Source organism: Cheilinus undulatus, linkage group 9 (assembly GCF_018320785.1).
Source record: "Cheilinus undulatus linkage group 9, ASM1832078v1, whole genome shotgun sequence".
NCBI lineage: Eukaryota > Metazoa > Chordata > Actinopteri > Labriformes > Labridae > Cheilinus > Cheilinus undulatus.
In genome coordinates, this window is record NC_054873.1 from 1,066,300 (window position 1) to 1,094,148 (window position 27,849).

Below are 27,849 nucleotides of genomic sequence, written 5' to 3' on the forward strand. Positions count from 1 at the left end.
GGACATCCTTAACCCTCTCTGTTCTTCACCTCTTTTGAAATTCTGATTCATATTTTATGCACAAAAATGAAGCAGACAGGAAGTCTTCACCAAAACAATGTACAGTCTTTAATTTGTTCATTTGTACAGAGTCATCCTGTAACGTGGGTCATCTACAGTCCAAAAATAGATTTATAAGGATCCATCCATGCTGTTAATTCACTGACATTCTAGAAACTTCCGGGCGTCACCTGGATGTTAATTTCTCTGAAACTAGAGTCAAACTTTAGGACTAAATCAAAGGGTTAAACTAGGAGCTCTAAGGAGGATTATTCCACCGTCATCTAAGGCGGGAAAGCTTTCACACTTCAAACACAGACAAAAACAGCAGGGTCAAAGGTGGTTGGTGTTTCTGGAGGAGTCTCTCGGTTTTTGTGTTTGATGAAGAGGAGGAGGAAGATTGTTCGGCTGGAGGAGGAGAAAGAGATCCCGCCGTCTTCTGAGCCTCGCTTCTTCCATCAGTTTGACTTTTTGTCCCCTGGAGGAGAGAGAGACGGTTAAATAAATATTAAAGGTCACATATTTTACCCTTTAAGACAAGTTTATATTGTTCTCAGAGGTCCTCAGAACGTGCCTGTGAAGGTCGTTGCTGTAAAATCACTCTAGTATTTATTTCTGCATGTCTATAAACCCCTCTGTTTCAGCCCTGCGCAGAACCAGCCGTTTCTGTGTCTGTGGCTTTAAATGTTAATGAGTTGTCTGACTCCGCCCCTTAAGAAATGGATGCGGTCTTCCTGATCTTCCTCTCAGCCTTCAGCTGATAGGAGGATCAGGAGAGGATCCCCAACTTGAGGGGATTGTGGACAGGCCTGGGGCACGTTTATGCTAGAAAAGCCTGAAAAAGTGATTCCTTTAAACTACATGCATGAGAGAGAGGAGCCGAGGTCTGAGCTCCGCTCGGACCTTTATCTGGATTATAGTCCATGTCCCAGGGCGCCTCCCCCATGGTAGATCAGAATCAGAACCAGGTTTAATGACATGGTCCTCTTTAGGAGGAGACAGGAACCTTTAAAGGACTGAGACTAGAACCCTGAGGAACGCCACATCAGTAGCTGCGTTTCCATTTCCCTTAGAAAAGTGAAAAATTTAAAAAGAGCAATAAAAAACTGAAAAAACTCTTAAATATCACTGAAAAGTTTCTCCCCTCTCATGAGGAGGTTTTTCAGATGTTTCCATATAGAAATTTATCGCTAAAGTGTGATGGAAACACTTTTTCCACATTCATACGTCAGGACGTGACGTACGGTGTCACATGACCAGTTCTCTCTGAGGCGCGGTACGTGTGGACAGAAGAAGAGACGAGACTTTTCCTGACATCATACTTAAACCCTTAGGCGTGGCTTTGCCATACATTCAGACTTGACCTCTGAACTTCTGTTCAAAATGACCCCGACAGCTGTAGATGGAATCATAACGTACCGACACACGCAGACAGACAGCACACTCACACCAGAGATTTTAGGAGAATTATGAGGCTCATGCCCAAAACTCCCTTCAACAGAAACACATTCAAAAAGCAATTTTACTGAGTCTAATTTTAAGAAATACATTTTAGAAAACTTAATTTTATTTTGTTAATGTAAACACGGCTAGTGACATCATAAATAAAGGACCCTAACATTAACTTCTACTCTTCCCTTATCTTCTTTACAATCCATGATGAGTTCCTTTTCCCTGTAGCTGAGCCGGTGTCGTCTTCTCTCCTGTTCTTTTATCCAAACACTGACACATTTATCCAAACGATGACACATTTATCCAAACGCTGACACATTTATCCAAACGCTGACACATTTACCCAAACGCTGATACACATTTATCCAAACACTGACACATTTATCCAAACGCTGACACATTTACCCAAACGCTGATACACATTTATCCAATCGATGACACATTTATCCAAACGCTGACACATTTATCCTAACGCTGACACATTTACCCAAACGCTGATACACATTTATCCAATCGATGACACATTTATCCAAACACTGACACATTTATCCTAACGCTGACACATTTACCCAAACGCTGATACACATTTATCCAATCGATGACACATTTATCCAAACGCTGACACATTTATCCAAACGCTGACACATTTATCCAAACACTGACACATTTATCCAAACGCTGACACATTTATCCAAACGATGACACATTTATCCAAACACTGACACATTTATCCAAACGCTGATACACATTTATCCTAACGCTGATACACATTTATCCTAACGCTGACACATTTACCCAAACGCTGATACACATTTATCCAATCGATGACACATTTATCCAAACGATGACACATTTATCCAAACGATGACACATTTATCCAAACGCTGACACATTTATCCAAACGCTGACACATTTATCCAATCGATGACACATTTATCCAAACGATGACACATTTATCCAATCGATGACACATTTATCCAAACGCTGACACATTTATCCAATCGATGACACATTTATCCAAACGCTGACACATTTATCCAAACGCTGACACATTTATCCAAACGATGACACATTTATCCAAACGAGATACACATTTATCCAAACGCTGACACATTTATCCAAATGCTGACACATTTATCCAAACGTTGATACACATTTATCCAAACGTTGACACATTTATCCAAATGCTGACACATTTATCCAAATGCTGACACATTTATCCAAACGAGATACACATTTATCCGAACGCTGACACATTTATCCAAACACTGACACATTTATCCAAACGTTGATACATTAATCCAAACGCTGGCACATTTATCCAAACGTTGATACATTTATCCAAATGCTGACACATTTATCCAAACGTTGATACACATTTATCCAAACGTTGACACATTTATCCAAATGCTGACACATTTATCCAAACGAGATACACATTTATCCGAACGCTGACACATTTATCCAAACACTGACACATTTATCCAAACGTTGATACATTAATCCAAACGCTGGCACATTTATCCAAACGTTGATACATTAATCCAAACGCTGGCACATTTATCCAAACGTTGATACATTAATCCAAATGCTGACACATTTATCTAAATGCTGGCACATTTATCCTAATGCTGACACATTTATCTAAATGCTGGCACATTTATCCTAATGCTTATACATTTATCCAAACGTTGACACATTTATCCAAACGTTGATACATTTATCCAAACGCTGACACATTTATCTAAATGCTGACACATTTATCCAAACGTTGATACATTTATCCAAATGTTGACACATTTATCTAAATGCTGACACATTTATCCAAACGTTGATACATTTATCCAAATGTTGACACATTTATCCAAACGCTTATACACATTTATCCAAACGCTGACACATTTATCCAAACGCTGGCACATTTATCCAAACGTTGATACATTTATCCAAATGCTGACACATTTATCTAAATGCTGACACATTTATCCAAACGTTGATACATTTATCCAAATGTTGACACATTTATCCAAACGCTGACACATTTATCCAAACGCTGGCACATTTATCCAAACGCTGGCACATTTATCCAAACATTGATACATTAATCCAAACGCTGGCACATTTATCCAAACGCTGGCACATTTATCCAAACATTGATACATTAATCCAAACGCTGGCACATTTATCCAAACGCTGGCACATTTATCCAAACGCTGGCACATTTATCCAAACGCTGGCACATTTATCCAAACATTGATACATTTATCCAAACGCTGGCACATTTATCCAAACGCTGACACATTTATCCTAATGCTTATACATTTATCCAAACGCTGACACATTTATCCAAACGCTGACACATTTATCCAAACACTGACACATTTATCCAAACGCTGACACATTTATCCAAACGATGACACATTTATCCAAACACTGACACATTTATCCAAACGCTGATACACATTTATCCTAACGCTGACACATTTACCCAAACGCTGATACACATTTATCCAATCGATGACACATTTATCCAAACGATGACACATTTATCCAAACGATGACACATTTATCCAAACGCTGACACATTTATCCAAACGCTGACACATTTATCCAATCGATGACACATTTATCCAAACGATGACACATTTATCCAATCGATGACACATTTATCCAAACGCTGACACATTTATCCAATCGATGACACATTTATCCAAACGCTGACACATTTATCCAAACGATGACACATTTATCCAAACGAGATACACATTTATCCAAACGCTGACACATTTATCCAAATGCTGACACATTTATCCAAACGTTGACACATTTATCCAAACGTTGACACATTTATCCAAATGCTGACACATTTATCCAAACGAGATACACATTTATCCGAACGCTGACACATTTATCCAAACACTGACACATTTATCCAAACGTTGATACATTAATCCAAACGCTGGCACATTTATCCAAACACTGACACATTTATCCAAACGTTGATACATTTATCCAAATGCTGACACATTTATCCAAACGTTGATACACATTTATCCAAATGCTGACACATTTATCCAAACGAGATACACATTTATCCGAACGCTGACACATTTATCCAAACGAGATACACATTTATCCAAACACTGACACATTTATCCAAACGTTGATACATTAATCCAAATGCTGACACATTTATCTAAATGCTGGCACATTTATCCTAATGCTGACACATTTATCTAAATGCTGGCACATTTATCCTAATGCTTATACATTTATCCAAACGAGATACACATTTATCCAAACGCTGATACATTTATCCAAACGCTGACACATTTATCTAAATGCTGACACATTTATCAAATGCTTGATACATTTATCCAAACGCTGACACATTTATCCAAACGCTGGCACATTTATCCAAACGTTGATACATTTATCCAAATGTTGACACATTTATCCAAACGCTTATACACATTTATCCAAATGCTGACACATTTATCTAAATGCTGACACATTTATCCAAACGTTGATACATTTATCCAAATGTTGACACATTTATCTAAATGCTGACACATTTATCCAAACGTTGATACATTTATCCAAATGTTGACACATTTATCCAAACGCTTATACACATTTATCCAAACGCTGACACATTTATCCAAACGCTGGCACATTTATCCAAACATTGATACATTAATCCAAACGCTGGCACATTTATCCAAACGCTGGCACATTTATCCAAACGCTGGCACATTTATCCAAATGTTGACACATTTATCCAAACGCTGACACATTTATCCAAACGCTGGCACATTTATCCAAACATTGATACATTAATCCAAACGCTGGCACATTTATCCAAACGCTGGCACATTTATCCAAACATTGATACATTAATCCAAACGCTGGCACATTTATCCAAACGCTGACACATTTATCCTAATGCTTATACATTTATCCAAACGCTGACACATTTATCCAAACGTTGATACATTTATCCAAACGCTGGCACATTTATCCAAACGCTGACACATTTATCCTAAGGAGAGAAACCCAGCACTCTAAACTAAAGAAGAAGAAATATTAAAATGAGGAAGGACATTCTAAAAAGCCGTTCTAGTAAATCCAGCATGTTTGGACCGGCTCGTTCTTCATCAGGGCTAACAGACAATTGTGGCCATGCCTCTGTGGAAACTGGGGCCAATGAGAGGCAGTCACATGATCAGAGAGAGGAGGAGCAGATGAGTCATCACACAGGCCCCTCCCATTACCAGTGACAACCAATTAGAGGCAGCCACACCCCTCAGAGAAAGACACGGCAGGTGAGACCTGGGGTCCGTTCGAAAAGTCCATTTTGCTTAGGAAGGTGTCGGTACCTGATCCGTCCCAGAAACCCTGCACATGTGCAAACACGCGTCTACATCCGCTCAGCAGCCTATCGAAGCTACGTTAGGTTTAGCATTTTAATTTCCACTGGTTAGATTTAGGGGTAGCTCTTTGGGGTAGGTTAATTAATTAGCTTCCTGGGGTCAGGTTTACTGGTTAGGGTTAGAATTCATTTATGTAGACACGTGTTTGCACATGCGCAGTACAAATCAGGTTTCCTGGACGGATCAGGTACCGACAGAAGGTTCCTAACTGAGTGAAACGACCCCGAAGTATTTTATTCTCGGCCATGATAAAGGCTGTTGGAATTCTCCAGCTGAAAAGGAAAGGAGCTTCATTACTTCCTTTATTATCTCCTTTAGCCGAGGAAACACTGGAGCATCCTTCACCAAAGGAGAGACGAAAAGACGACCCACAATGCTTTGAGTAAACTTCATTTAAAATGACGCACCTGTTAACCGCTCATTAGAACAGGTGAATAACTCGACTGTAACTTTAATAGCCCCGATTTAAACCATAAAACTCAGCCAAACGTATAAGGCAGTAGGGATGAACAGAGGAATATTACAGACATGAAAACTTTGTCATTCAACTTATGATCAGGATTTCATTTCTTCTCATTTCCATTTTATTCAAACAGTAAACCCATCAGTCAGGATTTTAAACTGTGTTTGTTTTGATATTTTGAAATATTAAAGTAAATGTGATAAGTTTGTAAATCACAACCAACTAAAGCGATGAAGTCGGCATGTTGCCATATTGTGAAGATTATATTTCTCATCATAATTACGCAGGGAAGACGCGGTTAATAGAGCTTTCAGAGCTCACACCGCCGTCCTCATGGTTGTTTGGACTGATGTAGAACAAGAATCCTACTGAGAGACCAGAGGACCCAATCTCAAAGTTTGGACCTAAGAATGAATCTTTATGGTTCATAATGAGCCTCGTCATTTTAACGGGCTACTTTCACACACAAAGCAAAACTCTCAGAGTCCCTCCTAAACACGAATATTTCATCATAGAATTTAAATCTTAGACCAGAGGGTCTAAACCTTTTCAGCCCACGACCCCCAAAACAAAGGAGCCAGAGACCGGGGACCCCCAAAATAAAGGAGCCAGAGACCGGGGACCCCCAAAATAAAGGAGCCAGAGACCGGGGATCCCCAAAATAAAGGAGCCAGAGACCGGGGACCCCCAAAATAAAGGAGCCAGAGACCGGGGACCCCCAAAATAAAGGAGCCAGAGACCGGGGACCCCCAAAATAAAGGAGCCAGAGACCGGGGATCCCCCAAATAAAGGAGCCAGAGACCGGAGACCCCCAAAATAAAGGAGCCAGAGACCAGGGATCCCCAAAATAAAGGAGCCAGAGACCGGGGACCCCCAAAATAAAGGAGCCAGAGACCGGGGACCCCCAAAATAAAGGAGCCAGAGACCGGGGATCCCCAAAATAAAGGAGCCAGAGACCGGGGACCCCCAAAATAAAGGAGCCAGAGACCGGGGACCCCCAAAATAAAGGAGCCAGAGACCGGGGATCCCCCAAATAAAGGAGCCAGAGACCGGGGACCCCCAAATAAAGGAGCCAGAGACCGGGGACCCCCAAAATAAAGGAGCCAGAGACCGGGGACCCCCAAAATAATGGAGCCAGAGACCGGGGATCCCCAAAATAAAGGAGCCAGAGACCGGGGACCCCCAAAATAAAGGAGCCAGAGACCGGGGACCCCCAAAATAAAGGAGCCAGAGACCGGGGACCCCCAAAATAAAGGAGCCAGAGACTGAGGACCCCCCAAATTTTTTCTGGGGTCCAGCCAAATCCTGGTCCATTGTAAAGTCAAGCTGTGGTATTTTATCTGTAATCTGAATAATAACCACTCTGATCAGAGAAACACATTTTAATTCATCTGTGTAGTAGGCAGCCCTCTTAAAAATGTAAATCCTTCTGTTAAAAACAGAACTAAAATATGTTAAAAATGGCTAAACTAGGTTCATGATGGAAAAATGGTGGGGAAGGTGGAGAACTGGAGTTTAAAAGTAGCAGAAATGAGTTAGAAATGCCAAAAATTAGATAAAAGTGGCAAAAAAAAATAACCAAAGAATGGCAAAAATTGATTAAAGTGACAAAAATGGACACATTAAATGTTAAAAGGGGATTCAAAAGTGGCTGAGATGGTGTTAAAGTGGCAAAAATTAGTGGAAATTTAGTGAAATGGGATGAAAATTGATATAAACTGGTTAAAAATGGTTAGCTGAGGCAGAAACTGGCTAAAATGGGCGTATTAAATGTGAAATGTGTGTTAATAGTGGCGGTGTTACGGCCACAGCCCCCCACCCCCCCTTTTGTGTAACTAATTACTTTTGTGGAGTGTCGGTGTGTGTGTGTGTGTGTGGGTGTGTGTGTGTGTGTGAGTGGCTTGGGTGCTCTCTAGGCTGGTTCCTGACACCTGTGCTGCTTGTGAAGGTGAGCAGCTGCAGCAGAACCAATCAGCCAATGAGGAGCAACACCAATCAGCCAACCCTCATAAAAGCCTGGACTGCAGTTGACGCGCAGCTTCACCTTAGGTTTGAGCTGGCCTCTGTGCCTCTTTGTGTTTGATTTGTTTAGTGTTCAGAACTTGTGTTAAGATTCTGTTTGAGGCACTGGGCCAGGTAGTAGTTTAGTTAGGCACACACTCACATGTAGGTTTTATTATTGTTCAGTCACACTAGGTTTAAGGATGCTGTTCTTTTGTTATTAGATTTGGTTAGTCAGTGTAGTTAGTTAGGAGGTATGTTCAGTTTGTATCACCAGTTAGTTTTAACACACTAGTTAGACGCTGTTTTATTTGGTTATTCGTTGAGCAGCACTCGTTGGTCCTTCAGTTTGCCTCACTTTTGTTAAGCACAATTTTACTTTTGTAATAAAAACCTTTAATTTACCAGCTACATCTGGTTTTATGTTACTTCCTTTACCCACAACGAGCTGGTCGTAACAGGCGGTAATGTGTTACTGCTGAGAATACTGCCATAGACCAGAGGGGGGGACCACCAGGAGGACTTTGGGGACCACTGCTTGTTCAGAACTAGTACAGGTACTCTGTAAAGTGTTCGGGTTCTTCCAGGTCTCACCTCGGGTTTTCTTGACTTTGGGGGAGCAGGGTTTGGACACCTTGACGGTGGTCTGACACTCGGCATTGAACAGCGCCCTCTTCAGCGTTCCCGACCGGCTCTTGGTGTTGGTGGCGGTGTCACAGGACCCCCAGGGGCCGAACTTGTACTTACAGTCACCTGGAGGGACATACAGGAGGCGGGGCATCAGGATACGGTTCTAACAGCAGGACAGTCTGACCGTGTAGGCCAGGGGTGTCAGACTCAATCAGCAGGGGCCAGATTCTGAACCTGGGTCTGACCTGAGGGTCTAACAGGGTCAACATTTAACCATTAAAGGTCAACCTTGTTTTCACCAGGAATGAATTATGGCTCTGATGTTAAATGATTATGAGATTAAAAGGTCAACATGATACTTAAAAAACTCAAACTCTGAGATAAAAAGTCAAACTTAAAAGTCTAAAAGGTAAAAACATGACATTTAAAGTCAAAATAATGTTTTTAAAGGCTAAATATGAGATATAACACTGAAACCATGAATTTTAAAAGTCAAAAGCTGAGATAAAATTCAAAATCATGATTTTTAACAATCAAAATATGAAATTAAATTAAAAATCAGAAGGTTTAAAGGTTAAAAATATGAGATAAAAGTTAAAGTGAGGAGTTGAAAAAGGTCAAAACATGAGATTAAAGTCAGAATCATGACTTTAAAAGGTCAAAATAGAATCTAAAATTTAAAATTATGAAACTAGACGGTAAAAATATGAGATAAGAAGTCAAAGTTATGAAATTTATGTAGGTGTGTGCACGTTTATGTAGGCGTGTGCACGTTTATGTAGGTGTGTGCACGTTAATGTAGGTGTGTGCACGTTAATGTAGGTGTGTGCACGTTTATGTAGGTGTGTGCACGTTAATGTAGGTGTGTGCACGTTTATGTAGGTGTGTGCACGTTAATGTAGGTGTGTGCACGTTTATGTAGGTGTGTGCACGTTTATGTAGGTGTGTGCACGTTGATGTAGGTGTGTGCACATTTATGTAGGTGTGTGCACGTTAATGTAGGTGTGTGCACGTTTATGTAGGTGTGTGCACGTTAATGTAGGTGTGTGCACGTTAATGTAGGCATGTGCACGTTTATGTAGGTGTGTGCATGTTAATGTAGGTGTGTGCACGTTTATGTAGGCGTGTGCACGTTTATGTAGGCGTGTGCTTGTTTATGTAGGTGTGTGCACGTTTATGTAGGTGTGTGCACGTTTCTGTAGGTGTGTGCACGTTAATGTAGGTGTGTGCACGTTAATGTAGGTGTGTGCACGTTTATGTAGTTGTGTGCACGTTAATGTAGGTGTGTGCACGTTAATGTAGGTGTGTGCACGTTTATGTAGGCGTGTGCACGTTAATGTAGGCGTGTGCACGTTAATGTAGGTGTGTGCACGTTTATGTAGGTGTGTGCACGTTAATGTAGGTGTGTGCACGTTAATGTAGGTGTGTGCACGTTAATGTAGGTGTGTGCACGTTTATGTAGGTGTGTGCACGTTAATGTAGGCGTGTGCACGTTAATGTAGGTGTGTGCACGTTAATGTAGGTGTGTGCACGTTTATGTAGGTGTGTGCACGTTAATGTAGGCGTGTGCACGTTTATGTAGGTGTGTGCACGTTAATGTAGGCATGTGCACGTTAATGTAGGCATGTGCACGTTTATGTAGGCGTGTGCACGTTAATGTAGGCGTGTGCACGTTAATGTAGGCGTGTGCACGTTAATGTAGGCGTGTGCACGTTAATGTAGGCGTGTGCACGTTAATGTAGGCGTGTGCACGTTTATGTAGGCGTGTGCACGTTAATGTAGGCATGTGCACGTTAATGTAGGCATGTGCACGTTTATGTAGGCGTGTGCACGTTTATGTAGGTGTGTGCACGTTTATGTAGGCGTGTGCACGTTAATGTAGGCGTGTGCACGTTTATGTAGGTGTGTGTTACTAGGCTTGTGTCGTGGTCTTACTGATGTCCTTCTTCCAGTTACAGGGGATCTTGCAGTGGATCTTGTCGGTGCGGTCTTTGCAGGTGGCCTCTCTCAGACCTTCTCCACAGTCTCCTTGTTCTGGGACACATTTCCCGTACTGAGTCTCTGCAGGAGAGCACTCAGAGATGGGCCGGGATTTCTCATGTTTACCACCTGGAGGAGGCAGAAGAAGAGTCAAGGAATGTTCAGCTTTCACCTCATCTTCTCAGGACTGGACTGCTGTGACCCTCCTATCTCTGGTTTACATAAAGAACCCCTCTCTCCCTTACAGCTGGTTCAGGATGCAGCAGCTAGGCTAACTGTTCACAACCTTTCTAACGGGACAGTTTCAGACGTTACACTCTGGAAGAACAACCTTTCTAACGGGACAGTTTCAGACGTCACACTCTGGAAGAACAACCTTTCTAACGGGACAGTTTCAGACGTCACACTCTGGAAGAAACATCTTTCCAACAGGACACATTTAGACAAGTACACTTAAGATTAGAGAATCTGTGTTTCATTCGTTCATTTAATATTTGATTGCTAATTGAATAACAAATAATGAAAACATGGTTCATTTTCTTGTGGTCATTTATGAAACGAAATCAAATGAACAAGCAATGTTGCATCTCTTTGACTTCTGCTATTAATGTTGGATCAGAGAATGTTATATGAAAAAACGGGCGTAAGCAGTTAGTAGGATTTCAGTATTGATTTGGATAACCTGGTGCAGGTGTTGTGCTCAGAAAAGCATCCTGAGAATCACATGCCCATCGCTGAGGAGTTCATGCTTCCTGGAATGATATATGGAACACAAACACTGGCACCAAGTTAAGTCACGTTCCCGCACTTGTGCTCCTTCATTTGCATTGGTGCCATGCTTTGGTCCACCTTATCCTTCTGTGCTGGAGCCGGGGAAGCATGCCGCGTCCAAGCACGGAAGAGTGTACTCATGCTGGTCAAATGTACTAGACTTTTAGGCCTAAACGTACCCAGGCACGGTCCAGATTGCCAAGTGTTTTTAAAACAGAAAAGTGAATAATGAGGCATTTTTCATTTATTTGTTATTCAATTATCAATCAAATATTAAATGAACGAATGATAAACAGACTTTAGGAACATCACAGTGGCCCTGTCATCCGGATGTTGTTCTGTCTGTAGTCCTCAGTGAAAAACTATTCAGTAACCTCTAATTTAACTTATTAAACAGAAATATTTTTCTTTCTTCAAAGATTAAACCCATTCAAATGTGCTCTCTCTGGATCGTCACTTCTCCGAGGGTAAATGTGACGGTTAGTGGCTGTTAGTGAGACTCGTTCATATCCAAACCTGTAAAACTCGCCGTCTCGATCGTTAAGGTTTATCCTCCCCTCAGGTCTGAGCTCTTAAACACTTGACAGAATAAAGATGCTGTGGTGTCCCAGCTTTTTTGAACCAAGCAGGGTTGTTCAGAGTGGAAGGAGTTAGACAGCATTTTTCACATTGCGTTACACAGATCAGTTTGACTAGTTCCAGTCTTTTAACTTTATGCAACACGCCGTACATTCCTGCTGTCATCAGACACTCTCATCAGCCTCAGACCGAGCCCACACATGGACCAGTTTCTGAAAACGCAGAAAAAAAGAATCTCCTCCACGCACGCTTTAACCTCAGAAACATTATTGTCTACGTGAAAACGCAAAAACTCATAGTTGTGTGCTGTAAAGAGAATGGCAATGCATTAGCAGTCCATCCTTCACTGTGCAGAAGCAGCTTATTTCATTTTCAAAGTTCTATGGAGTCATTCTTGTTGCAAATCTCAGGAGCTTGTTTTAAATCATGACTTATTAACCTGCCTTTGCGCTATAAACTGCCTCCTTCTTCTTACATTGTCTCTGTGTTCTGATATTTCTCTGTGGGGTACAAAACTTTCTCTAAACTCTAAACATATTTCTGCTGATGGAGCAACCAGTAGGAAACAGGCAGAGGATGGACCAATCACGTTAGATCTGCCCGTTGTTGCTATGCTGTTCTCCTTTGATGTGGCTAAGAGAGTCCCAACATTCTATCACACACACACTCTCAGACTTTTACTGTGTGTGATAGAATGTTGGGACTCTCTCTGCAACAACAGACAGAGCTAACGTGATTGGTCCATCCTCTACCTGTTTCCTATTGGCCAGTTCATCAGAGAAGAAATACATTTAGAGTTTAGAGAAAGTTTCGTACGCCACAAAGCAGACATTTCCAGCACCAACAGAGAAAATCTAAGTAAGGAGGCAGTTTCCCACTTTTACGGAAAGTTTTGCAACAATAATGACTCCATAGACGACCCAATCTGAGCTGGTTTTGCTGAGGGCTTTGAAGCAGCAAACCTTTCTGACCAGCCCTTACGTCAGGTGTCTCTAGTTTTACTGTGCTTCAGTGTCAATGATTTTTAAATTTTGAATGGATGAGGGTTACTAAGAGGGAAATAAAAATGATCAGAGTCTTTTTATCTCACCTTTGTGCCCTTTGGGTCTCTTGTTGGCCTCAGTGGAAAACGTCAGCGCCAGGAGCAGCAACAGCGTCACAGAGAACAAACCTCGCATCCTATATAAACACAAGCATGGAGCTTTAGTCACGGGACAAAACCAGATCCATGAGATCAGGAAAACCAGTAAGATCCAAACTCATCAGACTGACTCAGATGCCCACCAGGGGGCAGCAGAGAGGATGTAAAGCAGAGCCGTAACAGTGTAGAGAGACTGATGATAAAATCAGATCTGGGTCAGAAAGGTCAGATTCAGGTCCCTGTAGACCTGCAGTGTGAACACAGCCTTAGAGTCTGTGTCTAGATCATTCCATGAGTTTAATCTCTTATCTCTCAGAATATTAACAACGCTGGCTGCCAGGGTTTTAAACACAGGGTTTTCTAAATGAGACATTCAGCAACACGGCTAAAAAAAAGGCCAAGAAGACTGTAAAGAAAAGACAGAAACAGACACCAGACCAAAGAGACATGGACTAAAACAAAGACCACAGTCACAGAGAGTCCAGACCAGCTCTGAAGACACACCTGAGGACTTCAGAACAGGTAGACTAGAAACAAACACACAATGACCTCAGACAGACAGGAGAGCAGAAACTATGAGGAGCCGGGTCAGAGGACTTTACTGCCAACAGGCTTTTATTTTGATGAGAGAAATCTGACGTAAGGAAGCTAAGCTGTTTCAGATTTACAGTTTAAAACAGGAAAATGAGACGGATGGCTCCGCCTCTTTCAGGAAGTTCACCTGAAACCTGGAAATCTGGAAAAATCTAAAACAACGTGCTTTAACTTTTCTGTTTCCCTGTTTTTGTTTTCCAAACAGAAGTGAAATAAAGTTTTTTTTTCCATCTTACTGTTTTTGTGTCTTTATAAAAAAAAAGAAAGATCAATGACAGAACGTTGGTGCTGTAACATTCTTATCTCAGAGCACCTGCAGCAGGTCACACAGACAACTGGTCTGTCACATAAAATTCACAAAGAGCAAAGTCCAGCAGAAAACCTGGATCAGAACCAGTCTGATGATAAACCTGGATCAGGACCAGACTGATGATAAACCTGGATCAGGACCAGACTGATGATAAACCTGGATCAGGACCAGACTGATGATAAACCTGGATCAGGACCAGACTGATGATAAACCTGGATCAGGACCAGACTGATGATAAACCTGGATCAGGACCAGACTGATGATAAACCTGGATCAGGACCAGACTGATGATAAACCTGGATCAGGACCAGACTGATGATAAACCTGGATCAGGACCAGACTGATGATAAACCTGGATCAGAACCAGACTGATGATAAACCTGGATCAGGACCAGACTGATGATAAACCTGGATCAGGACCAGACTGATGATAAACCTGGATCAGGACCAGACTGATGATAAACCTGTAGAACATCTACAGTGATGTAGAAAACCTACAGTGATGTAGAAAATATACAGAGTAATGTAGAACATCTACAGTGATGTAGAACATCTACAGTGATGTAGAACACCTACAGTGATGTAGAACATCTACAGTGATGTAGAACACCTACAGTGATGTAGAACATCTACAGTGATGTAGAACACCTACAGAGTTATGTGGAACATCTACAGTGATGTAGAACATCTACAGAGTGATGTAGAACCTGGATCTGCAGTGATGTAGAACCTGGATCTACAGACTGATGATAGAACATCTGTGATGATAGAACCTGGATCTACAGACTGATGTAGAACCTGGATCTACAGTGATGTAGAACCTGGATCTACAGAGTGATGTAGAACCTGGATCAGGACAGACTGATGATAGAACCTGGATCTAGGACCAGACTGATGATAGAACCTGGATCTACAGACTGATGTGGAACATCTACAGACTGATGTAGAACATCTACAGTGATGATAGAACCTGGATCAGGACCAGACTGATGTAGAACCTGGATCTACAGACTGATGTAGAACCTGGATCTACAGTGATGTAGAACATCTACAGTGATGTAGAACATCTACAGAGTTATGTGGAACATCTACAGTGATGTAGAACACCTACAGTGATGTAGAACATCTACAGTGATGTAGAACACCTACAGTGATGTAGAACATCTACAGTGATGTAGAACACCTACAGTGATGTAGAACATCTACAGAGTAATGTAGAACATCTACAGTGATGTGGAACATCTACAGTGATGTAGAACATCTACAGTGATGTAGAACACCTACAGTGATGTAGAACACCTACAGTGATGTAGAACACCTACAGTGATGTAGAACATCTACAGAGTTATGTGGAACATCTACAGTGATGTAGAACATCTACAGAGTGATGTAGAACATCTGCAGTGATGTAAAACATCTACAGAGTTATGTGGAACATCTACAGAGTGATGTAGAACATCTGCAGTGATGTAAAACATCTACAGAGTTATGTGGAACATCTACAGTGATGTAGAACATCTACAGAGTGATGTAGAACATCTACAGTGATGTAGAACATCTACAGAGTAATGTAGAACATCTACAGTGATGTAGAACATCTACAGTGATGTAGAACACCTACAGTGATGTAGAACACCTACAGTGATGTAGAACATCTACAGTGATGTAGAACACCTACAGTGATGTAGAACATCTACAGTGATGTAGAACACCTACAGTGATGTAGAACATCTACAGTGATGTAGAACACCTACAGTGATGTAGAACATCTACAGTGATGTAGAACACCTACAGTGATGTAGAACATCTACAGTGATGTAGAACACCTACAGTGATGTAGAACATCTACAGAGTAATGTAGAACATCTACAGTGATGTGGAACATCTACAGTGATGTAGAACATCTACAGTGATGTAGAACACCTACAGTGATGTAGAACACCTACAGTGATGTAGAACACCTACAGTGATGTAGAACATCTACAGAGTTATGTGGAACATCTACAGTGATGTAGAACATCTACAGAGTGATGTAGAACATCTGCAGTGATGTAGAACACCTACAGAGTTATGTGGAACATCTACAGTGATGTAGAACATCTACAGAGTTATGTGGAACATCTACAGTGATGTAGAACATCTACAGAGTGATGTAGAACATCTACAGTGATGTAGAACATCTACAGAGTAATGTAGAACATCTACAGTGATGTGGAACATCTACAGAGTAATGTAGAACATCTACAGTGATGTAGAACACCTACAGTGATGTAGAACACCTACAGTGATGTAGAACATCTACAGAGTGATGTAGAACATCTGCAGTGATGTAGAACACCTACAGAGTTATGTGGAACATCTACAGTGATGTAGAACATCTACAGAGTGATGTAGAACATCTGCAGTGATGTAGAACACCTACAGAGTTATGTGGAACATCTACAGTGATGTAGAACACCTACAGAGTTATGTGGAACATCTACAGTGATGTAGAACATCTACAGAGTTATGTGGAACATCTACAGTGATGTAGAACATCTACAGAGTGATGTAGAACATCTGCAGTGATGTAGAACACCTACAGAGTTATGTGGAACACCTACAGTAATGTAGAACATCTACAGAGTGATGTAGAACATCTGCAGTGATGTAGAACACCTACAGAGTTATGTGGAACATCTACAGTGATGTAGAACATCTACAGAGTTATGTGGAACATCTACAGTGATGTAGAACATCTACAGAGTGATGTAGAACATCTACAGTGATGTAGAACATCTACAGAGTGATGTAGAACATCTACAGTGATGTAGAACATCTACAGAGTTATGTGGAACATCTACAGTGATGTAGAACATCTACAGAGTTATGTGGAACATCTACAGTGATGTAGAACATCTACAGAGTGATGTAGAACATCTACAGTGATGTAGAACATCTACAGTGATGTAGAACATCTACAGAGTGATGTAGAACATCTGCAGTGATGTAGAACACCTACAGTGATGTAGAACATCTACAGTGATGTAGAACATCTACAGTGATGTAGAACATCTACAGAGTTATGTGGAACATCTACAGTGATGTAGAACATCTACAGAGTTATGTGGAACATCTACAGTGATGTAGAACATCTACAGAGTAATGTAGAACATCTACAGTGATGTAGAACATCTACAGAGTTATGTAGAACATCTGCAGTGATGTAGAACATCTGCAGTGATGTAGAACATCTGCAGTGATGTAGAACACCTACAGTGATGTAGAACATCTGCAGTGATGTAGAACACCTACAGTGATGTAGAACATCTACAGAGTTATGTGGAACATCTACAGTGATGTAGAACATCTACAGAGTAATGTAGAACATCTACAGTGATGTAGAACATCTACAGTGATGTAGAACATCTACAGAGTAATGTAGAACATCTACAGTGATGTAGAACATCTACAGAGTAATGTAGAACATCTACAGTGATGTAGAACATCTACAGTGATGTAGAACATCTGCAGTGATGTAGAACATCTGCAGTGATGTAGAACACCTACAGTGATGTAGAACATCTGCAGTGATGTAGAACACCTACAGTGATGTAGAACATCTGCAGTGATGTAGAACACCTACAGTGATGTAGAACATCTACAGTGATGTAGAACATCTACAGTGATGTAGAACATCTACAGAGTTATGTGGAACATCTACAGTGATGTAGAACATCTACAGAGTTATGTGGAACATCTACAGTGATGTAGAACATCTACAGTGATGTAGAACATCTACAGAGTAATGTAGAACATCTACAGTGATGTAGAACATCTACAGAGTAATGTAGAACATCTACAGTGATGTAGAACATCTACAGTGATGTAGAACATCTGCAGTGATGTAGAACATCTGCAGTGATGTAGAACACCTACAGTGATGTAGAACATCTGCAGTGATGTAGAACACCTACAGTGATGTAGAACATCTGCAGTGATGTAGAACATCTGCAGTGATGTAGAACACCTACAGTGATGTAGAACACCTACAGTGATGTAGAACATCTACAGTGATGTAGAACATCTACAGTGATGTAGAACATCTACAGAGTTATGTGGAACATCTACAGCGATGCAGAACTTCTGCAAAGTGATGGAGGATTTCTGTAATGAGACACAAATCATCTAGAAAGGAAATCTAAAGAGAAGTTAAAGACCTCTAATGAAACTAAGACAGTGACACAAACCTTAAGAACCAGAGAGAGACGAAGGAAACGATGGAGAAACAGAGCTTCAGAGTGGCTGTGATGTGGGCCTGAACAACCATGAAGACATATTTGATCTGTTTGTATCTGAGGTCGTTTTAAATCTCCTGGCCACCATGCTGCTTCTCTCTTCTAATCTGTTCTCACTCTGATAAGTGGGGGGGCCACGTTTATGCCCAGGGGCCCTCTGTCCCCTAATCCAGTCCTCGTAAACACCAGATTTTCCTCTTAGACTTTCCAACACTTCAGTCTCATAATAAACTTTATTCTGACAGTTTAAATTGGCTTGGTTACCAAAATAAAGTCCCACACTCATCTCTCTTCATCCTAATCCTGATGTGTTTGGCGCAGATGTCAGGACTGGTGGTCTGAATGTGGAACTATAGCGTGATCCGACCCGGTCTGGTCTGCTTGGGCCAGATGGTCCAAATTTAGTCCAAATCAAATCTGCTCTCTTTTTCCAGGCTGGCCCCCTTAAAGCCAATAATCTGACTATTGTAGTGACAGCAGTACTGGGATTATAAAAGTAGGCTAATGTATGCAGAGATTGTTGCTGTTCTCACTCTTTGTTTGGATGATTTATGGATCTCAGGTCTAAACGCCGTGGCGGTGTCGGAGGAGCATCACGCGGCTGCAGCATCAGCTCCAAGCAGAAATGTAGTGCGGACTCTTGGCTGTGCTTTGAGATAAAAAAAGAGAGTCAATTACCCATAAAGCCTCTCTCCGGCTCTCTGTTGTTATTGTGCTGAGAAATGACAGGCTCCTCTTTCAGGCCTTCATTAAAGCAAAGGAGCTCTTTCACATGTCAGCTGGCAGAGCAAATCCTGCTCTTCTCGCTCCTCCTGCGGCCTTTTATGAGGAAAGAACCGGCTCTCAGCAGGCCTCCAGTCTGTCCTCCATCAATGAAGAAGAGGAGGAGGGCAGGGGGAGGAGGACGGGGACGTGGAGGGAGGGGGGGAGGCCAAGCAGCGTCTGAAAGAGCTCTTTAGATTTCCCCTCAAAAGAATACTGATTCATTGGGCCAAAACAAAGCCTCCTCTAGCCTGGTTTCATTTCTCTAAAGCCTAACACAGATTCCATGCCACGTCTTAGCAGGTCGGCCCCCCCTCGCCTACTGCCCCCCTCCCCCGCTGCCCCCCGCCCTGAATAGAAACTGATTTACATAAGAAAACAATGAAATCTTAGCATGGAGAAAAGGAGAGGGATGCTCCAACATTAAGACCAACTTCCTCCTGAATCTGAAGGTTCACTGTCGCATCCGGAAACCGAGTTAACTCAGGACAGATACTGAGTTAACTCAGGAGAGACTCCAAGTTAACTCAGGAGAGACTCTGAGTTATATCAGGAGAGACTCTGAGTCAACTCAGGAGAGACTCTGAGTTTACTCAGGAGAGACTTTGAGGTAACTCAGAAGAGACTCTAAGTTAACTCAGGAGAGACTGCGAGTTAACTCAAGAGAGACTCTGAGTTTACTCAGGAGAGACTTTGAGTTAACTCAGAAGAGACTCTAAGTTAACTCAGGAGAGACTGCGAGTTAACTCAGGAGAGACTCTGAGTCAACTCAGGGGAGACAGTGAGATAACTCAGGAGAGACTCTGAGTTAACTCAGGAGAGACTCTGAGTCAACTCAGGAGAGACTCTGAGTTTACTCAGGAGAGACTTTGAGTTAACTCAGAAGAGACTCTAAGTTAACTCAGGAGAGACTGCGAGTTTAATCAGGACAGACTCTGAGTTAACTCAGAAGAGACTCCAAGTTAACTCAGGAGAGACTCTGAGTCAACTCAGGGGAGACAGTGAGATAACTCAGGAGAGAATCCGAGTTAACTCAGGAGAGACTCTGAGTTTACTCAGGAGAGAGTTTGAGTTAATTCAGAAGAGACTCTAAGTTAACTCAGGAGAGACTGCGAGTTAACTCAGGAGAGACTCCAGGTTAACTCATGAGAGACTCTGAGTTAACTAAGGAGAGACTGCGAGTTAACGCAGGAGAGACTGTGAGTTAACTCAGGAGAGACTCCAAGTTAACTCATGAGAGACTCTGAGTCAACTCAGGGGAGACAGTGAGATAACTCAGAAGAGACTCCAAGTTAACTCAGGAGAGACTCTGAGTTAACTAAGGAGAGACTGCGAGTTAACTCAGGAGAGACTCTAAGTCAACTCAAGAGATACTCCGAGTTTAATCAGGACAGACTCTGAGTTAACTCAGGAGGGACTCTAAGTTAACTCAGGAGATACTCCAAGTTAACCCAGGACAGACTTTGAGTTAACTCAGGACAAACTGTGAGTTAACTCATGAGAGACTCCAAGTAAACTCAGGAGATACTCTGAGTTTACTCACCAGAGATTTGGGGTTTAATCAGGAGAGACTCTGAGTTAACTCAGGAGAGACTCCAAGTTAACTTAGAAGAGAATCTGAGTTAACTCAGGTGAGACTCTGAGTTATAGCTATACTATAGAAGCCACAAACATCCAGGAATCAAACACAACTACAAAACTTAGCGAAAGCAACTTTTAGAAAGCAAAAACTACAACAATGAACCAAAAAACCTGCAAGATCAACCAAAAGCAACTTTGATGAGACAGGAATCAACTACCACAAAAAAGCAACTATGACAAACTACAACCAGCTACGAAGATATATAAAAAACATCGGTAAATGCAGCAACTACAAAGAGAAGCAAAAGTCGTGAGCAGGAAGAAGAAAACAATTTTCACCCGGCAACAGCAACTTAGAAACAAATTTAATGCAACTACAACAGAACATTTAAAAATAGCAAAGAAAACCAAAAGCAACAAAGAGCACACCTAAAACAACTACCACAGACCCAGAGCAACTACTAGAAACCCAGAGCAACTACCACAGACCAGAGCAACTACTAGAAACCCAGAGCAACTACCACAGACCCAGAGCAACTACTAGAAACCCAGAGCAACTACCACAGACCAGAGCAACTACTAGAAACCCAGAGCAACTACCACAGACCCAGAGCAACTACTAGAAACCCAGAGCAACTACCACAGACCCAGAGCAACTACTAGAAACCCAGAGCAACTACCACAGACCCAGAGCAACTACCAGAAACCCAGAGCAACTACAACAGCCCCAGAGCAACTACCACAGACCCAGAGCAACTACCAGAAACCCAGAGCAACTACAACAGCCCCAGAGCAACTACCACAGACCCAGAGCAACTACCAGAAACCCAGGGCAACTACCACAGACCCAAAGCAACTACCACAAACCCAGGGCAACTACCACAGACCCAGAGCAACTACCACAGACCCAGAGCAACTACTAGAAACCCAGAGTAACTACCACAGACCCAGAGCAACTACCACAGACCCAGAGCAACTACTAGAAACCCAGAGCAACTACAACAGCCCCAGAGCAACTACCACAGACCCAGAGCAACTACCAGAAACCCAGAGCAACTACAACAGCCCCAGAGCAACTACCACAGACCCAGAGCAACTACCAGAAACCCATAGCAACTACAACAGCCCCAGGGCAACTACCACAGACCCAGAGCAACTACCACAGACCCAGAGCAACTACCACAGACCCAGAGCAACTACCACAGACCCAGAACAGCTACCACAGACCCAGAGCAACCACCACAGACCCAGAGCAACTACCACAGACCCAGAGCAACTACCACAGACCAAGAGCAACTACCACAGACCAAGAGCAGGTACCACAGACCCAGAACAACTGGGCTACATACTGAACCCAGTGCAACTAAACAAACGAGAAAAACCCACAGAGACAACAAAGCAACCACAGTCTACAGTCAACAATGAAAGCATTCCAAAGTAACTAAAGAAATGAGCAAAAGCAACTATGAGGAGACAAAAGACAACATCACAGAATCATAGCATCAACAGAGAGGTTTAAAAGAAAGTAGTTATCACAACTCAATCCCAACACAGAAGCTAATCTAAAGCAACAACAAGAGGGCAATAAAACATTGCCAACCAATTGCCAAGCCTACTAAAAGCAACAATGAGGAGACACAAAGCAACTAAAAAGAACCCAGAGGAAATACAAAAGTCACCAAGAGCTCCAAAATAAACCAGTGACAGAAAACAGCAGCCACAGTCTTCAATCAACTATGAAGGCAAATGAATGCGACAAAATGATTAAAAAGCAACTGCAAGAAGACAAAAGACAACTAACAAGGAGTAGCAGCAATGACAAAGGCAATCAAAACTTCCACAGGCTCATCTACAGAATAATGACAGGATATAAAAGGAAGAATGAACAAAGAGCAACTGCAATGAACATAGAGCAACTGCTGTGAACCCAGAGCAACTGAAATGAACAAAGAGCAACTGCAATGAACCCAGAGCAACTGCAATGAACATAGAGCAACTGCAATGAACATAGAGCAACTGCAATGAACAAAGAGCAACTGCAATGAACACAGAGCAACTGCAATGAACCCAGAGCAACTGCAATGAACATAGAGCAACTGCAATGAACATAGAGCTACTGCAATGAACCCAGTGCAACTGCAATGAACCCAGAGCAACTGCAATGAACATAGAGCAACTGCAATGAACCCAGGGCAACTGCAATGAACAAAGAGCAACTGCAATGAACACAGAGCAACTGCAATGAACACAGAGCAACTGCAATGAACATAGAGTAACTGCAATGAACATAGAGCAACTCTAATGAACAAAGAGCCACTGCAATGAACACAGAGCAACTCCAATGAACATAGAGCAACTGCAGTGAACCCAGAGCAACTACAATGAATATAGAGCAACTACAATGAACCCAGAGCAATTGCTATGAACCCAGGCCAACTGCAATAAATATAGAGCAACTGCTAGGAACAAAGAGCAACTGCAATGAACCCAGAGCAACTGCAATGAACCCAGAGCAACTGCAGTGAACCCAGAGCAACTGCAATGAACATAGAGCAATGGCAATGAACCCAGAGCAATTGCTATGAACATAGAGCAACTGCAATGAATATAGAGCAACTGCTATGAACAAAGAGCAACTGCAATGAACCCAGAGCAACTGCAATAAACCCAGAGCAACTGCAATGAACATAGAGCAACTGCAATGAACATAGAGCAACTCTAATGAACAAAGAGCAACAAGTGAACATAGAGCAACTACAATGAATATAGAGCAACTGCAATGACCATAGAGCAACTGCAGTGAACCCAGAGCAACTACAATGAACAAAGAGCAACGGCAATGAACATAGAGCAACTGCTGTGAACCCAGAGCAACTGCAATGAACAAAGAGCAACTGCAATGAACCCAGAGCAACTGCAATGAACACAGAGCAACTGCAATGAACCCAGAGCAACTGCAATGAACCCAGAGCAATTGCTATGAACAAAGAGCAACTGCAATGAATATAGAGCGACTGCTATGAACGAAGAGCAACTGCAATGAACATAGAGCAACTGCAATGAACCCAGAGCAACTGCAATGAACATAGAGCAACTACAATGAACACAGAGCAACAGCAATGAACCCAGAGCAATTGCTATGAACATAGTGCAACTGCAATGAATATAGAGCAACTGCAATGAACAAAGAGCAACTGCAATGAACCCAGAGCAACTGCAATGAACATAGAGCAACTGCAATGAACCCAGAGCAACTGCAATGAACCAAGAGCAACTGCAATGAACCCAGAGACAACTGCAATAAACAAAGAGCAACTGCAATGAACCCAGAGCAACTGCAATGAACCCAGAGCAACTGCAATGAACCCAGAGCAACTGCAGTGAACCCAGAGCAACTGCAATGAACACAGAGCAACTGCAATGAACCCAGAGCAATTGCTATGAACATAGTGCAACTGCAATGAATATAGAGCAACTGCTATGAACAAAGAGCAACTGCAGTGAACCCAGAGCAATTGCTATGAACAAAGAGCAACTGCAATGAACCCAGTGCAACTGGAATGAACCCAGAGCAACTGCAATAAACAAAGAGCAACTGCAATGAACCCAGAGCAACTGCAATGAACCCAGAGCAACTGCAATAAACAAAGAGCAACTGCAATGAACCCAGAGCAACTGCAATGAACCCAGAGCAACTGCAATGAACCCAGTGCAACTGAAATGACCCAGTGCAACTGCAATGAACCCAAAGTAATCTCAGTGGTACAAGAGCAACTGCAATAAACAAAGAGCAACTGCAATGAACCCAGAGCAACTGCAATGAATAAAGAGCAACTCCAATGAACAAAGAGCAACTGCTATGAACAAAGAGCAACTGCAATGAACATAGAGCAACTGCAATGAACCCAGAGCAACTGCAATGAACAAAGAGCAACTGCAATGAACCCAGAGCAACTGCAATGAACATAGAGCAACTGCAATGAACAAAGAGCAACTGCAATGAACCCAGTGCAACTGAAATGACCCAGTGCAACTGCAATGAACCCAAAGCAATCTCAGTGGTACAAGAGCAACTGCTATGAGCCCTGGGGAACTGCAATTAAGCAAGAGCAACTGCATTAAATCCAGTGCAACTGCAGGGAACCAAGTGCAGTTGGAATGAACCAAGAACAACTGGAATGAACCAAAAGCAACTTCAACTAGAAAAGCACTCAGAGAGCGCAGAACCCCGCAATTAGCCGTATCTCCCAATAGTGAAGAATCCTTTAAGAAATTCCTGGATCCGTCCCCATGTGCCCCCCACCACGGCATTCATCAATTACTCCCTCCCCAGTTGGGTGGAAACACAGTGAGGCAAAGCATCTACCACAGACCCAGAGGAACTACCACAAACCAATAGCAACTACTACAGACCCACAGCAGCTACAAAAGCATTGGCTTAGCTACGGGTGCCGACAGATGCACCTCTGGTCTCACCGGACGACTGGAAGTCATGGCAGAGGGTGAATATTCCTCTATTCCTCCCAGCATTGTGAGTATTCTCGCTACAATTGGCTGTCTTTCTCTCTGTTACGCTCCGACTCGTCTCCTCGATCGGGCGTGCGTCTTTCAAACTCTATAAACTCCAAAACTTTGAATAGAAACACAACCAAAACTACTGCTGGGATTGAAGTTGCTCATGTCCGCCATCTCCTGGCGTAAAGTGGTAACAGCACAGAGCTCTGCCATTAGCCCTATCTCCCATTAGTACAGAATCCTTTAAAAAATTCCTGGATCCAGACGGTGATCCAGATCAGCCCCAAAATCGAATCAGTTCTTCCTTGTGCCATTTCTGACATTTCATGAAAATTTCATCAAAATCCGTCCACAACTTTTTGAGTTATGTTGCTAACAAACAAACAAACAAACCCACCTGATCACATGACCTCCTTGGCGGAGGTAATGAACCCAGAGCAACTTGAATAAAGAAAGAGCAACTATGACCAGAGAAAGAGCAGCTCTGAAAAAGCATCAGACTACCAAGAACCAACAGCGGTGCCTACAGGGGTCAGCGCTTGGTCCCCTTCTTTTCTCAATATACACCACCTCACTTGGTGCAATAATCCGCTCCCATGGCCTGGTACTTCCAGCACATCAGGCTCCTGAGCCACTAGCCCGACTCTTCTCCATTCGATCCGCAGAGTCCCTCTCTGCTTTCAAGAAAAAGCTAAAGACCCAGCTCTTTAGAGAACACTGCACTCAGCATAGCATGGCTCTGTGGCACGCACTGTCCTGGTCTCCTGTGCTTTGCCTTTAACTCTGCCTGTGTCCAGTTGGACTTGAAGCACTTTGTGGCGCTTTCTGATGTTGTGTGGTCTTGTCTAGATCTTTGCTTGTGTTCTTCTCTTTAGATAACAGTGTCTGCTAAATGATGTGATATTGTAAGAACCACAAGCAACTATGAAACAAACCAAAGACATACGACAGCAGCTACATAGAAAAAGCTGCTAATAAGCAAAGCTAGAGCCTCTAGGAAGGACATTCAACAACTACCAACACCACGGCAACCATGAAATAACCCAGAATAGCCATAAAGACTCAGAAGACAACAACTACAACGATAAACACACTAATAAACAACCTGATAGTATGAGACACAGAGTTCTGGTGAAGATGCATGAAACTCATTTTACAGAGCAAATCCAACATGAAGAGACAAAAACAACAATCAGGCATAAAAAGCAACTACAGAAACAAATGGACCAAGAGCAACTTTAAAACCAGCAAGCACACAGAGACATGACTGTCTGAGATGAACTTTACCAGAGAAAACCAGAGGAATATGAAGATTTAAGCTCAAACAGCTGCATTTCTAACATTTAATCTATTATTTCATCTCTGAGGAAGCACAGATGCATTTCCCTTTATAATAATAATAATAATAATAATAATCATAGACCATCGCAGAGTCTGTTCTCTCTGTACCTTTATGATGCATGGAAAATAACAGACAGAAACAAGTCAACTATTTTACATACGACACGGTCACAAGTCAACAAATAAACAATTATTACTGAATTACCATGAGGAAATATGTTAATAAAGTGGATAAAGGGTTAAATTCCTGTGAGGTAGGGTTACATTTTTGTTTTAAGTCTTTCTATTAAATTCTTAGATTTTTGTGATTTCTCTCAGCTCAATGAAAATGTTTTTAATATCTATTTTTCTTTCTAAAATTTAAAGATTAAATTTAAATATTCAAATCAACTTCTATTCCTGTAATGTCCCCTTTCAAATTAAAAGCCTTTCCCGTCTCCTGTTTTAAATAATCTTTCCTGAGTGCTCGTCCCAGTCGGAGTTCCTCTGCTTTGACTCTAAAGACCATTTTAGTGATTGATAAATCAGGAGAAGGACGAGAGAAGTTCAGGATTGATTCAACAAAAAAAGAAACAAAAATGTACATAAATGATTGAAATAATAGGTTTTCTTGATAAACATTAAAAATCAAAGTTAAAGCTGCATTTAGCTTTTACTCTCCATGGAGTCTCAGTCTACAGACTGATGATCAGACTTCTCTGAGATCATCTCAGTCCTCCTCACTGACATTCTGCTCTCACTGGTTTGTTTTTAAGGTCTATTTTTGGACGATGGTAAATTAAAAACTTGAATGATTTTCTCATTAAGGTTTTAAAAATGTGTTTAAAGTTTCTGTTGAAGACGCTGGAGCAGCCTCCAGTAATCGTCGTCAACATTCACGCTTTTAGAATAGAAAGGTTATCTTCACTTACTTGCCGTCTCAGAGGAGCAGCCAGTCGAGTTGTGGAGTCTTCGCCTTCTGATGCTGTTCAGCCGCTGCT

At 42.0% G+C, this 27,849-nt stretch overlaps 1 protein-coding gene across 1 annotated transcript; it reads right to left on the reverse strand.

The window, feature by feature from the left end:
- Nucleotides 1-95: 95 nt before the first annotated feature.
- On the reverse strand, nucleotides 96-27,820 carry mdkb (midkine b). Its single transcript, XM_041795988.1, has 5 exons — nucleotides 27,781-27,820; nucleotides 13,439-13,527; nucleotides 10,954-11,127; nucleotides 8,983-9,141; nucleotides 96-517 (listed from the first exon to the last, which is right to left on the reverse strand). The coding sequence occupies exons 2-5, from the start codon at nucleotides 13,524-13,526 to the stop codon at nucleotides 498-500; spliced, it is 441 nt and encodes a 146-aa protein (XP_041651922.1). The 5' UTR covers nucleotide 13,527; nucleotides 27,781-27,820; the 3' UTR covers nucleotides 96-497.
- Nucleotides 27,821-27,849: the final 29 nt, after the last annotated feature.